The following is a 15,951-nucleotide window of genomic DNA, read 5'->3' on the forward strand; positions in this document are numbered from 1 at the left end:
CTGTGGTCATGGAGTCTGAAGCAAAATGAACTCTATACAAACAAAAGGGCAATATAAATTGGTATAGGGAGAACTGTTGTTTTATGTTTTCACATTTGAAAGATTCACAAATAAATATATAATATGCTTAGAACTGGAATAAAGTATTTTGTTACATGAATGTATATGTGTACGTATTGATATAATAACTACTGTACATCCCTTCCATAGGCATTCAATGTCTATTACTTCTTTGAGATATTAGATCTCATCACTGACTGGAAAAGAAGCAAACAAACATTTGTTTCACTGATCCACTTAGAAAACTTGGAGCGGGTGTTACTGTAGATAATATCTCTAATGAGAATTTCTACCAAGTTATTTTTTTGGATAAAACTATCTTTAATCCCTGTAATATGCAAAGTATGTTGATATGAATAAAATAAAGTTTCGTTTCTAAAGATATAAGAACAGAAAGAAGAGAAAAGAATGTTTAATTTTTTAAGGATCTGAATGACCACATAGTAGAGAAGGGGCCTCTGCGTGGGGTAACGCTTAGGGTCAAAACCTATGAGAGAGAATAGGAGTAATTATCTGAGTGTTCATGACCTCAGAAAAAGATCAGACACAAGATGGGAAGCATCAATGCATTCAGTCACATCAGCTTTATGTAGTTGACAATTAAGTGAATGTAGGTCCTGCCATTTAGGAGTCACATTTTTGTGTTGTCTTGTTCACTGTGTATTGAGTTTTTGCTTTTGCAAAACTTCATATTAAGAGGACCAGGGATGGGGAACGAAAAGGAAGACACTGTTTCCAATAGTATTTCCAGGCACCTATAAAAGGGGCCTCTGTATTGTTTTCCAGGTCTTTTCAGGTCAGGTCTGTGTCATCGTGAAAAATTCCTGTATGAGTTGGAGCTCTCTTGAGGAACGCATGGCAGAAAATTTTAATGAACATAATACACTCTTTATAGGAGCCTGGCCTGACATTGTTTTTCTCTTTCTGAAGAGAAATGAACACACTTCCTGTCAGAAAAATCTATGCATCCCAATCTGAGTCCTGAGTGTGGCAGAGACATCCTGTCCTCATTAAATTAAAGAACCGAAACAGCCATGCAGCTGTGCCAGACTGCAGATAATTTGCATATTAGAACACAGCCCACTGAACTATGCCTTCTTATTAGACAATCTGGACACTTTTGTATTCAGTCCCAGACAGGACACAGGACAGTCAAGATGGCTCCAGTTCAACTTTTAGGGCTTTTGCTGCTCTGCCTCCCAGGTAAGATGGACCATAACAAACAAACAAACAAACAAACAAACAAAAAAACCCTTTCAGAATTGTGTCTGGTGGTGTGAAAAGTTATGTTTTTCATTTTTCATGTTGTTAACAGTTTGTATTTGATGTGTATTTCCAATATCAGCCATGAGATGTGACATCCAGATGACCCAGTCTCCTCCAGTCCTGTCTGCATCTGTGGGAGACAGAGTCACTCTCAGCTGCAAAGCAAGTCAGAATATTAATAAGAACTTAGACTGGTATCAGCAAAAGCATGGAGAAGCTCCAAAACTCCTGATATATTATACAAACAATTTGCAAACGGGCATCCCATCAAGGTTCAGTGGCAGTGGATCTGGTACAGATTACACACTCACCATCAGCAGCCTGCAGCCTGAAGATGTTGCCACATATTACTGCTATCAGTATAACAGTGGGCCCCACGGTGATACAAGCCATAACATAAACCACCCAGAGATGCAGATGTGTGAGGTTGGGTTTTCACAGCTGTTTTTTTTTTTTTTTTGGTTCTTTTTATTATTGACATAATGTATCAGATGTAGCCAGGCTTTGAAGATTTTGAATGATTTGGGCATCAGAGACCCATGATATTGCTCTGTACTGGGTATGCTTCAGCAGTACAAACAATACTGATTGTCTGTAGACTTCATGAACTGTTGCGGTCATTATACCTGAGGAATCTAAGTGATATTCTCAGATGGAATTGTTATATAGCAAAACAAATGACAATGTAGATGAAGCAAACACTGTCTGGTGTTATAAACACAAGTGGAGTCTACCGAAAAGCTATTGAATGGCTTTTGGATGGTGCAAAGTAGAGGTATGCAATATTGAAGCTTAAGACAGACAGAAACGTGCTGTTCATTTTGAAATCAGATTTCGGTTGCATGACAAAGATTTGAAGTGTAAGTATGTGGTCTCAAGAACTCTTTCCAAAGACCAGTATTATGGTATTGATGCTCCCAGTGGTCTTTATGAATTCTTGCCTTTATGTAAATTTTACTCTATCCAGGTACCCACCTGTTGTCACTAGAGAATTTTACAACCATATTTGTCCTCTGTAATATAAGACTGGTTCCATATTTTATAATTAATAATTGCTCTTTCATTTTAGTAGATATATTAGAAATATTTATGAGTTTGGTGAAATAATTTTTACCTGTAAAATTTATTTTGGCACTAATTTTTTGTTTAAAGCTTTGAATAAACACGTGTACTAGAAGAATACTCCTCTTGCTTTACATCCTAACCAGCATGAGATGCCACTTAAGCCTTTGATCTTAGCTACTCTGGTGAGTGCAAGATGAAACATCAACATTGCTTTCATTTGCATTTCCCTGATGACTAAGGACTCTGACCATTTCTTCTTTATTTATTTTTTTTGGTTCTTTTTTTTTTTTTTTTTTTTTTTTGGAGCTTGGGACCGAACCCAGGGCCTTGCGCTTCCTAGGCAAGCGCTCTACCACTGAGCTAAATCCCCAACCCCTTGACCATTTCTTTAAATGCTTTTCAGCTATTCAGGATTCCTCTGTTGAGAATTCTGCTTATCTCTGTGTCACAGATTTAAATAGGTTATTTGGTCTATTGATGTCAACTTCTTGAGTTCTTTATATCTTTTGGCAATTCTGTGATGGCTGTCAGGTTGGTGAAGATTCTTTCCTAACCTGTAGGCTGCTGTTCTGTCCTATTGACAGAGTTCTTTGCTTTACAGAAGCTTTTAAGTCGAATGAATTTCGAATTAGTGCAAACTTGTCCAACCACGCTGGTAATCAATATGGATGTTTCCCATAAAATTGTGAACAGTTCTACCTGAAGATCCAGTTACACTTTTCCTGGGCATGCACCCAAACTATGATCCACCATACTACTGGGACATGTGCTGCACTATGTTCATAGAAGCTTTATTTGTAATAGACAGAATCTGGAAACAATCAAGATGTCACTCAACCAAAGAATGGATACAGAAACTACTGTTAATTTATGCAACGGAATACTAACCAGGTATTAAACGCAAGGATATCAGGAATTGTGAAGGCAAAGGAATGGAACTAGAAAATATTTTCCTGAGTGAGGTAAACCAGGCTCAAAAGAACAGGCATGACAAGAGAATAGCATTACTGCTTTTTGAGAGGCTCCACCCAGCAGCAGCAGACAAAAGCCGATGCAGAGAGTCTCAGCCAAACATTGATCATAGCAGAGGGAGACTTTTGAAAGAGTTTGGGGAAAGATTGAGTGACTTGCAGGGAAGTCATAGGAATTCCACAAGAAGACTGACAGTGTAAAATAATCTAGACTCTTGGGGGCTCTCAGAGACTGAACCACTAACCAAAGAGGCTCCATGGGTGGAACCCAAGGTCCCTGCTCACATGCAGCAGATGTCTAGCTTAATCTACAAGCAGTATCCCCAACAACTGGACTGGGGGCTATCCCTAAACTGATGCCAACAAATAATGGAACAACTTTATGTACAGATTTTTCAACAAAATATAATTCCACATATTTTTTATCTTTAAAGGTTTTTAAAACACACACACGAACACATACACATGCACATGTGCACACAAACAAACACACACACACACATACACACACACACACTCAAAAGGGTGTGTGTCATCTTCATCTAAACAGGAGATTAAACCTCCATGAGGTAGAGAATTCATCTTTGAATTTATGGTAATCTTCCCAATCTGGGTGAACTGTGAGAGAATAAGACGCTGAATTTGGTGGAAGAGGAGGAGCCTTTGGTTCCATGTGTAAAATTTCAGCTTCTGTTTACATGTTGTCCATACTCCACAAACCCCATCTTTTGCTAATTTTACTTCTTTTAATGCTTCATTGTCTAATTTGTACTCGTGTAAAGAAGCTGTCTCTTAGTCCTCAGAATTCTGGCGCTCACACTCATCCTATATCATATTGATAACAACTGATACCATGCCCATGTGACCCAAATTATATTACAATTTTTTGCACGTGGCTGATGAGTTTGGATATTCTGCTTCATTTTCTCCCCAAAACCAACAATGACTGTCCCTTCATCAGGATCCAAGGACTATAGTCACTGTTAATATTATATTGCAGCAATCTAGCAGATGTGCTTTAAATACAGGAGTTCTACATTTTTTTAATGATGCACAAGTCAGGAAGCAGTACTGCCTTACCCAATTTTTGCCTCATTGTTCCTGCTTACCTCCTTCTGCAGGGGTGTCCCTAATCTTTCATTTGAGGGTCTTAAAGTCTTTTTTCACATGCCACTTGTGAATTTTCTCTTGTGAAAGCAGGAGATTACCTGGGAATGAAAGGAGCCAAAAGGAATGAGGTAGACCACAGCCTAATGCTGTATGGAGAAAGTATTAAATCCCTGTGGTTTCTACCCAGCTTCTGTACCTTTGGAATAAAAAGCACACACAGCCTTTGTATTTAGAAAAAGCATTAAACAGTACATAAGCTTGACAGATGCCTACCCTCTATGTTTTTAGAAACTACTTTCCTATCAATAAATCTGAGTTATTACATACTCTGCTTCTTATGGGCTACTCTTAATTGGCCATCCCTCAGGGTCACATTGTCTTTATTTCTAAGCCAGGGGACTTCTTCCTCTTCTCCCTGGTAACTCTCTCCAACTTCCAGCCCTGGACATCTCAAGCTCACCTATGTCTTCTCTGCCCAGGTATTGAGTGATTAACTCAATTAACTATCAGAAATAATTTGGGGTCAGGGTCACTTAGCATCTACCTGCAGACTCTCTCCTCCTTGGGGTAACCAGATTTTGGGTTCATTATTACCACTGAAATACAAGTAGCATCAGACCAACTAACTGCAATGATGCACACAGTTTACTTTGTATTCTGGTATACATTTTATACACAGATTCAATAAAGAAGGAGGTGAGCAAGCCAGGCTGTTTGAGTTCAGAAAATCATGATTAGAAACAAAAGATTAGATAACGCTTGATTAAATGTTGTGAGCAAATACCAAATGTTAAAATAGCAGCTCCATGAAAACTTACTGATGGCAAATTAATTTAAAGAAAATTGTCTGACACATACTATAGAAGCAGGGAGGCACCAATGGCTTATGCTCTAAGATCAAGAATTGACAAATGGGATGTAATAAAACTGCAAAGCTTATGTAAGGCAAAAGACACTGTTGTTAGGACAAAAAGACAATGAACAGATTGAGAAAAGATCTTTACCAATCGTAAAACTGATAGAGGGCTTATATCCAAAGTATACAAAGAAATCAAGAAGTTAGACCGCAGGGAGACAAATAACCCTATTAAAAATGGGGTTTAGATCTAAACAAAGAATTCACAGCTGAAGAATGCTGAATGGCTGAGAAACACCTAAAGAAATGTTCAACATCTTAAGTCATAAGGGAAAAGCAAATCAAAACAACCCTGAGATTTCACCTCACACCAGTGAGAATGGCTAAGATCAAAAACTCAGGTGACAGCAGATGCTGGCGAGGATGTGGAGGAGAGGAATACTCCTCCATTGTTGGTGGAATTGCAGACTGGTACAACCATTCTGGAAATCAGTCGGGAGTTTCCTCAAAAAATTGAACATTGAACTACCTGAGGACCCAGCTATACTGCACTTGGGAATATACCCCAATGATACCCCAACATATAAAACAAAGACACATGTACATTACGTTCATAGCAGTCTTATTTATAATAGCCAGAAGCAGGAAATAACCCAGATGCCCTTCAACAGAGGAGTAGAAACAGAAAATGTGGTACATCTACATCATAGAATATTATACAGGTGTCAAAATCAATGACTTTATGAAATTCGTAGGCAAATGGTCGGAACTGGAAAATATCATCCTGAGTGAGGTAACCCAATCACAGAAAAACACACATGGTATGCACTCTTTGATAAGTGGATATTAGCCCAAATGCTTGAATTACCCTAGATGCCCAGAACACATGAATCTCAATAAGGATGACCAAAATCTGAATGTTTCACTCCTTCTTTAAAAGGGGAACAAGAATACATTAGGAGGCCATTGGGAGGCAAAGTTTGGTACACAGGCAGAAGGAACACCCATTCAGAGCCGGCCCCACATGCGGCCCATACATCTACAGCCACCAAACTAGATAAGATGGATGATGCAAAGAATTGCAGGCCGACAGGAACCGGATGTAGATCTCTCTTGAGAGACACAGCCAGAATACAGCAAATACATAGGCAAATGCCAGAAGCAAACGACTGAAATGAGAACGGGACCCCGTTGAAGGAATCTTAGAAAGTACTGAAAGAGCTTGAAGGGGCTTGAGACCCCATATGAACAACAATGCCAACCAACCAGAGCTTCCAGGGACTAAGCCACTACCCAAAGACTATATATGGACTGGCCTTGGGCTCCAACCTCATAGGTAGCAATGTATAGCCTAGTAAGAACACCAGTGGAAGGGGAAGCCCTTGGTCCTGCCAAGACTGAACCCCCAGTGAATGTGATTGTTGGGGGAGTGCAGTAATTGGGGAAGGATGGGGAGGGGAACACTCACAGAGAAGAGTGGGGGGAGAGGTTAGTGGATGTTGGCCAGGAAACCGGGAAGGGGAATAACTATAGAAATGTAAACAAGAAATACTCAAGTTAATAAAGATGAAAAAAAAAAAGAATAGAAACAAAAGATCAGACAACATTTTAATAAATATTTGTGAGCAAATACTCAATGTTAATGTAGTAGTTTCATGAAAATTTATTCAGGGCAATTTATTTTAAAGGCAATTTTCTTGCACATTATTAGATCATATCTTAGAGAAGCAAGAAACAAAGCAGAAGAACATATGCAGATTGAGGGTACATTAGGGCAAATACTTTCTGTGCTCTTGGAAGTTTCCTCCCCAAGGCTCGGCATATCCTTTCCAAAGACTGGAGTCTTTTCCTATGCTGCAAAAAGGAAAAAAAGGGATAATAACTAACATAAGGCAGTGAAAGGAGGGAATAGCGAACTGATGTTTGGAAGCAATAGGTGGGTATACACTTGAGCCATGCCTGGTAAACACAGTTCCATCAATTCACTCTGACTGAATAGGGAAGAAGAACACCAGAAGAGGAAAGGTCACCTATATCAGGAAAAGTGATAGCAGACAGTGTACTTGTCACAAGGAGGCAAAGTGTTTATGCGGGGGGCAGATACAATTTAGAAACATCAGCCCACTTTTTCACTGATCTGACAAAAAATTCTATCATGGTTGGATTTGTTTTTATTACACATGCAATAAAACTGTGTATTACAGGGAATGTATCAAAGAAGATAATTATTCAACAGTGAAAAGAGCCTGTGAACTTCCTTGCACTTTTCACACTGTGCTATTGTAGATGTCTAGGTCCTAAGGAGATAGTAGCATGGAAAGCAAGAACCAGAGCAATTCAGATTCCCATGCTACCTGCAGGATTCAATAAGAACATTTGTCCTTTTGTAGAAAAATATGCATTACAATTCTCTTCCAAGACCCCTGCAAATGCTCATTCAGAATGAGTTATTGAATGTAGCTGTTCTCAGACTTGACAAAGTGGTCCTGATTTGCATGTGCCCTAGTCCAATCCTGAGCCATGAGGATTTCTTCACAGGTGGGTCACGCCCTGAGAAGAACCAGTTGCTTCCAGAATACAGAATGGACACGAGGCCCACACTCTTTTTCTTGGGTTCCTGCACTTCTTCCTTAATTAAAGAATAACATCAATATGAATTTGCTAAGCTTTCCTGTAAGGGATGTCTGGTAATTTAAGTAACCTCTCATTTAACACACTTCATATGAGGGATTATTCAATTTGTATCTTAACTGTCTTTTTAAATGACATCCAGATATGCCACACTCCCTCATTTTATCCAAACCTTTGAGGGAACAAAATGTATAGTTGCTTGCTGGTCAGGATGGAACCAACAGACATCAGGAAAGTCTCCAAAATTCTTGATCTACGATTCAGCTGACTTGTAAGATTAAGTCTAATTGAGGTTTAGAGGCAGTGGCCAGATTTCACCTTCATCATCAGGAGCCTAGAGTCTGGATGTGTTTAACGTTGTTCCTCTTGGTACTATTGGAGTAACCCTTCCATAGTGGGTCATGTCAGAACATAATCCACTTGGAGTAACGGGAGTGTGAAGCTGGATGTCTGTCATTGTGCCTGAACTCCTGTATCCTCTATTGCCTGAAAATATTTTCAGATGAAACCTGGCTTAATGGGATACTCTCAAGTTTTTTCTAGAAGCAAAAGGCTAACTCTGTGTCATTATTTTCTGCTTTCGTAGCACAGAAACTTATATTCTGCTCATCAGTACTAAACATCTGCATTGCACAATCAGCTTTGTCTACTAGAAACAAAATGAAGTTACTTTCTACATGTAAATGCACTCTGAAACAGAAATGTAGAATCTGCATTATATCTATTAACTGGCTTTTATAAGGTCTTATCTGCTGGTCAGAAATTTTGCAGCTATGCCACACTTACCCCAGTAGATTCTGTGTGACAAGTTCCACAGACTGTGGCATTAGACTCTAAGGGAAAAGGTCTCCTGGAATAGTGTGTGGAGTTCTCTAGTCAGAGAAAAATATTGAGCCATAGTTCTCATGGCAGTTTGTCTGCTTTATCTTCTTCTATTCCTTTTCTGTATTTATGATGTGTTTCTGATATAGACTGAGATTTTAAGTGAGAAAATTGGATAAGAAGCCACCCCTTGAGATGGCATCACTTGCCATGACTTTTTCTCCAAGAGATCTAGTGATTTGCCTAATAATCATTTATATAATTACAAAATAGTACTTTGATGAAAACCTTCCCAACAATATATGATCTTGTATGGCTATGCATGTGTAATTGAGGTGGGTTCTGATATTTTGGTATAGAAAGCATTGTTTTAAAATACAGTTTTAAACTGAACTTTGAGGATTTTTAATAAGGCAGAAGGTCGATGTTAGATAAAAATTACCCATGGGATTTTATTTACTTGTTCACGACCTAGGGGTCATAATCCAAGTTCCCATGAAGATCTTTTATACCCACTAATGGAAGTTTGATATTCTCTATAAGTGATTTTTTGTTCTATTAACTGATAATGATATTATCTATTTCATTCATAATTGATTCTTTTAACCTACTCTTTAGATAGTGTAATACCTGAATGTTTTTTTTTCTTGTGCCAGGTGAGTGTGATAATTATGCTTTGTAGCTGCTTCAGTGAACACATCTTTTAGAATTGTAATATCTGTTTCTCCTGTATAAAAGCCCCTGTTCGAAAGTCACAAACTACACTCAGATTCACACTGCATCTGTGTTTGTTTCTGTTTGTCACACCTGAATCCTTACTCACCAAGTCTTCAAGGACCAAAGTCCCAGGGAACCCAACACCCAGCTGGGGTTGTCTGTGGCACTACTATATGTAAGGTAGATTCTGTATATTCTCTATAGTCCAGGGATCTCTGAGCAATAAAAACCCAGAGTGTCTGACTATGTGCTTCAAAAATTTGTTCCCAAAGCCAAATAGGATGATCACTATGTTTCTATAATCTTTACATCTATTCACAAATCTGCTTTTAGTTGCAGGTTGATATTGCTCTCTCTTAATTTGATTCTCAATTCTCATTAAAATAAATCTCCTAATTAAAGAGTCCTATTGAAAAATCATACTAGAAAAACAAATTATTATTCAAAATAGTTGATAAACTGGCAGCCTTATATATATAATCAAGCATCCAATTAAAAGTGAAATTATCACTTTGTCTCCTTGAATATCAGCTTTTTGCATATTAAAGAAATGGAAATATTAACAAGACTATAATTTAATCAACATCATTCTTCTTTTTCTTACTCACTATGTGACTCAATAAGAACCCTTACTCATTAAAAATGATCAATTCTCAACCCTCTCACAATTGATACTTCCAATATTTTATTTCTCACACTCTGTTTTCACAATTTTATCACTTTTAGGCCTGATATACTAAATACAGATCTTGTTCTTTAGTATAAAGCTCCATTAGTTGATATTTTAGCACCTGGAAAATCACCAGTGTTGTTTCATCGAGCAATGATTATGAAGACACAATCATCTCCATAAGTGTAGAGATAAAGCATGACTTGAATACTTTTTCCATGAATGAAAATTATGAATCCTCAATTTCTAGTATTAACCTTCTTCAAATAATAGGAAACAGTAAATTATTGTGTTAGAGGCCATTGCATTGCCATAATAAAAATACTTGAAAGAAATAATGTTAAAAGATCTGATGCGATTAGACTAATCTTTTCAGTTTCTGAGCCCTAAGGATTGGAAAGGGATATGGAGTAAAACCAAGTATACCATGGAATGTCTGAAAGAAATAGATATGTTTGAAATATCCAAAGATAGTATATACAAAAGGGCCTGAACATACTAATTGCCTCCTCCAACTTTAACAAACTCTTCACTGCGATTTCTCAAAACTGCCATAAAATTATCCAAAGCTGAAGTCACTATATAAAATGCAAGCTTCAGGAGATAACGCAGAATACAGTAGAAAACAACAGACCATCAAGATGCTGTTAACCAGTCATCAGTTGCCTTAATAAAAATAGCCTATTTGAGGTACAATTAGAAGGTCCTTTTTACTGTGTAAATTACAAAAACCACCACAGCTAGAATTACGTAAACATAAATTAAAATGTTCTTGAGTAAATTATGAGACTTTTTTTTACCTCTTCTCTTTGACTTGAGAGGAAGAGAATTAAAAGCAGACAGGTCACATTGATACATTTCGCCAATTTTCAAAATAGTTTTGAAGCCTGAGTGGGTATTATGAATGTTAGCAAGTCCATGCACATCAAAAAGTAGATGAGGCAGCTCAGACTACTCCGTTGACACCTTAGGACATTTTGCTATGACTTGTATCACTGTGAGAGGAAGACTGTTAGCCTGTGCATTGTAGTAAGTCACAATCTCATTAAGCTTCATGTTGCTGATGATTAGAGAGTAATTTGTCCTAGATCCACTGCCACAAAGCATCAATGGGACCCCAGTATTTAAATATTCATGGCTTATAGATCAGTAATTGAGGTGAATTCCCTGATTCCTGCTGGTGCCAGAATAACCAAGTATCAACGTTCTCATTGGTTTGGCAATTGATAATTAATCAGTCTCCAAGAGATACAAATAGAGTGGATAAAGACTGGTTAATCTAAGCATCACATCTCATACCTGAGGTAGAAGAGGCACAACGGGCATACAGTGTTAACCACATAGCAAGATAATTTCCATAAAAATAAAGGTAGCCACACTTATGTCTCACCTGAAAACACCAGAGCATCATCAGTGCTAAGAGTTCAGGAAGGACACTCAGGTTGATTCTGTATCCTCACTGAATGTGACTTTTGCACATGGTGTAAACATCCTCAAGTGAAATACTCAGGCTTGTGCTGTGCCCTGGCCACATGCAAATTATTAAAGGAGTACAAGGCTTGAGCTACCTATAGTGTTAGGTATCCAAGAGAGAGAAGAGCAGAACATATCACCCTTCAGACTACAAATTACTTTGTATGGGTGAAAGAATGTTATCCGTCCTAGCTCTGCCTGACAGTGCCTCAGCTGTGCACGCCTGTGTGCACATCCTCAAGTCTCCCCCTTGCTCTGCAGATTAGCCATTCCCAAAGATTGCTGTGCTCAGTGTTAGAGGATTAAATCTGTCCTGGCACAGTTTCACACATGGCACGGTTTTCTCATTCCTTTTCTCTATTTATAAAACGTATCGAAGTTATTTAAGATTTTTCATGCCTAACCTCTCTTGACATATGATCCTTACTAATAATTTACTTCCTGAGGAATGCCAGCGAATTTAGCAAAAGGGCAGTCTTAAAACCACTGAATTTTGAAAAACTGCAAGAAGTAATCTAGGAAAAAGAGGAAAACCCATGCAATTTTTAGAATGCCTTACAAGGGCTTTATTACGATACACTAATTTGGACCCTAAAATCCTAGAAGGTAAGCAATTTCTGATGACCTATTTCTTTTCCCAGAGCTACCCTGACATAAAAAAATGAATTTAAAAAGGTAGAAAGTGGGTCCCTAACTCCACAGGCAGAAGTTTTGGCGCTGGCCTTTAAAGTGTATCATGGGAGAGAAGTATTACAGACTAAAGAACCATATGCTGGCAAAAGCTGTCTGACCGGCCTCAGCCACTGACCAGAATTCCTGTTCTTCTATGGCTAAGACCACCAGGCTCCTGCTACAAATATTGTAAACAAAGTCATTGAGCAAGGTCTTTCCCTAATCCCTGAAAGCCAAGAGGGTCAGGTCCTAGTGACATCAAGAGAAACACTGGGCAGTCAATCACCCTTATGTTGTGCAGGACAGGGTGACATCATGTCCAGGTAACCCTCAGCTGATCTCCTAGGCTTGGCTATGGATAAATGAAGGGGCAAGAGTTCCCAAACCCGACCACTGCCGTCACCAACATGGAGCCCTGGGTAACCCTCATGGGTTGTGGGCAGCCCATCTCTTTAGTCTTGGACACTGTGGACACTTACTCGTTCCTAACAGAGCTCTGGGGACCCATTTCTCTCTCATGTTTCCCTACTGTTGAGGTAGAGGGAAAACCTTACCTTCTCAACAAACCCCACTGTTTAGCTGCAGTTTTAGGAGTGTGCCTCTCATACATTCCTTTTCGGTAGTGCCAACATGCCCTGTCCCCTTGTTAGGAAGGGATTTTCTAACTAAGTTCTTTGTCTTACTTCCTTTGCCACGACCCCATTTGCCTAAACTCAAACTTCCCAGGAGTCCTTCTGCTCCTTCTAGTTAGCCAACCTACAAACAGAGACATGCCGTTTCCTCTACCAGCTTCTCGTATAGACCCTTGAGTCTGGGAGGTCCAAAAGCACTCTGTTGCCTAACAGTCTTTCCAAATAGGGTCCGGAAGCTGCTCCATGACCAGGTGCCAGGAACCAATCCAAATCTCTGTTTCCAGTATCACTTCTCAGATTTATGTATCATGAACTCTTTACTTGCTTTCTCTTTGACCAGACAAAAAAATGATTCTAAAAAATGACCAGATAAGTATGGGATCTGCCAATATTGGTCTTGTCAGATACATATGCTAGGATCACAGACCAATCACTTCTTCTATCAACAAAACAAGAGTCTCTTTCACTACATCGAAGATCCCAGATGAGAGATAGGAGTTCTTGGTAAGTGCTACCAAAAAAAAATCAAGCAGGGTCTTTAATAAGTAATATCTACATTCATATAAAATATGTCTCAATTTCCCAACCTCTAGATATCGAAAAGGTAGGGGAGGTAATTAAACATTCCTCCAAGTCTTTGACACCCCTCCTCATAAATGGCACGAACTTGTCATTCCTCCTTTTGCTCCAGACCTTGTCCTCAGCATACCAACTCCTTGCCATTACCTGTAAGGTGCCAGTTATGGCTTCTCCAGTGATCCAAAGCAATAGCTTTACCTCGCCCTTTGTAAGCTGCCCTAACTCTGATGTCTTCATGATTCCATACATTTCTGCTTTTTGGTGAGGCAAACTGTTTTAAAACCTCTGGGACATATTCAGTAGGAATGTTAGGCTCCCTAGAATAGAATCACAACCCCTGATACCCCATCTCTGCCACAATGCCCAGTAATCCAAATTAGGACAATCCCCTGTGAAACCCAGGTATATCATTGTTTGCCTGCCAGTTGGTCAGGAGTTTGTATGTTGTTACTCCTTTTCCATGAAATAGTGGTAGTCGGGGAACTGAGTTCCTGCCAATCATGTGGTAGATATCAGAGCTGCCCATCATAAGAATGCAGTTCAGATCGTGCCTAAGCTGGTCACTGCTGGAATAGCCAAGGTGGTAGCACTGGAATTGCAGAGATAACTACTTCTATGGCCCAATATAATAAGCTCACTTACGAGTTTGACAACAGTTTTCAAAAAATGTCTGAAACCATGCTTACTGTCCAGAAACAGATTGATGCTTTGGCAGCTGTGGTACTTCAAAACCCGATGGGGGCTAGACGTTCTGACAGCTTAGGACGGTGGTCTTTGCCAGTTCCTCCAAGAAGAATGCTGTTTCTTCATCCACCATTCTGGGATAGTGAAAAATAAAATTCAGAAGCTTCAATAACACATACTGAATTTTAGGGACTGCGAGGCCACCAGTGCCTGGACTTTCGAAAACCCTATAATGAAGTGGATACTCCTTTCATAACACCTTTCCTAGTCATTTTTCTGGTGTTACATTTCAGTCCCTTCTTCATTAATCTTGTCTTACATTATTTCAATGACAGATACAGAAAATTTCTAATCAAACTATCAATCAGTTCCTGTAACAGGTTTGCCAGCCAAATCCACTGAGGAACCTGATGCAAAAGTTAACTAAGTGGGCCCAGATGGTGAAAGTCAGCTATTCTCGAAAATTGAAATTCCCCAAGAAAGCAGGAAGTAACCTAAGAGACACTACACCCTTATTCCCCATTCACCATCAGCTCCCCCCCCCCCGCTTTTTTTTTTTTTTTTTACCTTTTTTTATGATAAGAAAAAGAGAGGTATGTTGGTATCAGGAATTGTTTTTGCCTCCAGTAGCAACACTACCTGGTTAGTGTTGCCATGGCAATAGCCACACATTCCCAGTGTACCCTTGACTTAGTTCCCACCTTCACTTAGGAGTAGTTGCATCATATTCCAAATAAAAGGCAGATATTTTCTGCCCTCTCTCTATTTCTCTTTTCTCACTCGTCCCTCTCTCCCTTGTCTCGTCCTCCCATTAAATTATATCCTCGTGGAACCATGTTGTTTTGGTGCGATTTGTCAGGACTGACTGCCAGCTGACTTTTCATAGTACCATCCCTAGGCTGGTACTCTTAGGTTCTATAAGAAAGCAAGCTGAACATGCCAGGAGAAGCAAACCAGTAAGTTGCATCCCTTCATGCCTCTGCAACAACTCTCACTTCCTGGCCTGCTTGAGTTCCAGTCCTATGATCTTGGGATGATAAACAGCAATTTGGAAGAGTAAACTGAATAAACTCTTTACTCTCCAACTTGAATTTTGGTCATGATGTTTGTGCGGAATAGAAACCCTGACTAAGACTCCTGATAGACAACTTCAGCAACGTGGCTGGATATAAAATTAACTCAAAATATCAGTAGCCTTCCTCTACCAAAGTATAAACAGGCTGAGAAAGAAATTAGGGAAATAACACCTTTCACATTAGTCACAAATAACATAAAATATCTTGGTGTGTCTCTAACCAAGCAAGTGACGTACTGTATGACAAGATTTTCAAGTATCTGAAGAATGAAATTGAAGAGGATCTCAGAAGATGGAAAGAACTCCCATGTTCATGGACTGGCAGGATTAATAGAGTAAAAATAGCCATCTTGCTGAAAGCTAGATTTAATCTACAGATTCAATGCAATCGCCATCAAAATGCCAAATCAAATCTTCATACACTTAGAAAGAGCAAGTTGCAAATTCACTTGGGATAACAAAAACCTAGGATAGTGAAAACTACCCTCAACAATAAAAGAACTTCTGGGGGAAACACCATTGCTGACCTCAAGCTGTATAACAGAGCAATCATGATGAAAATTGCATGTTATTGCTACAGATGCAGGCAGGTAGATCAAAGAGATAGAATTGAAGATCCAGAAAGGAGCTACACATCTATGGCCACTGATAAAGGAACTAAAACCATC

At 39.1% G+C, this 15,951-nt stretch overlaps 1 gene segment (V, D, J or C); it reads left to right on the forward strand.

Annotated features, from left to right (window-relative positions):
* The first annotated feature begins 1,178 nt into the window (after positions 1 to 1,178).
* Positions 1,179 to 14,361, forward strand: LOC120102296 (immunoglobulin kappa variable 1-27-like). The segment is given in 4 exon segments: positions 1,179 to 1,263; positions 1,406 to 1,752; positions 13,637 to 13,732; positions 14,218 to 14,361. Coding segments are annotated over 4 exon segments (633 nt in total).
* Positions 14,362 to 15,951: the final 1,590 nt, after the last annotated feature.

Source organism: Rattus norvegicus, chromosome 4, assembly GCF_036323735.1.
Source record: "Rattus norvegicus strain BN/NHsdMcwi chromosome 4, GRCr8, whole genome shotgun sequence".
Classification (NCBI taxonomy): Eukaryota; Metazoa; Chordata; class Mammalia; order Rodentia; family Muridae; genus Rattus; species Rattus norvegicus.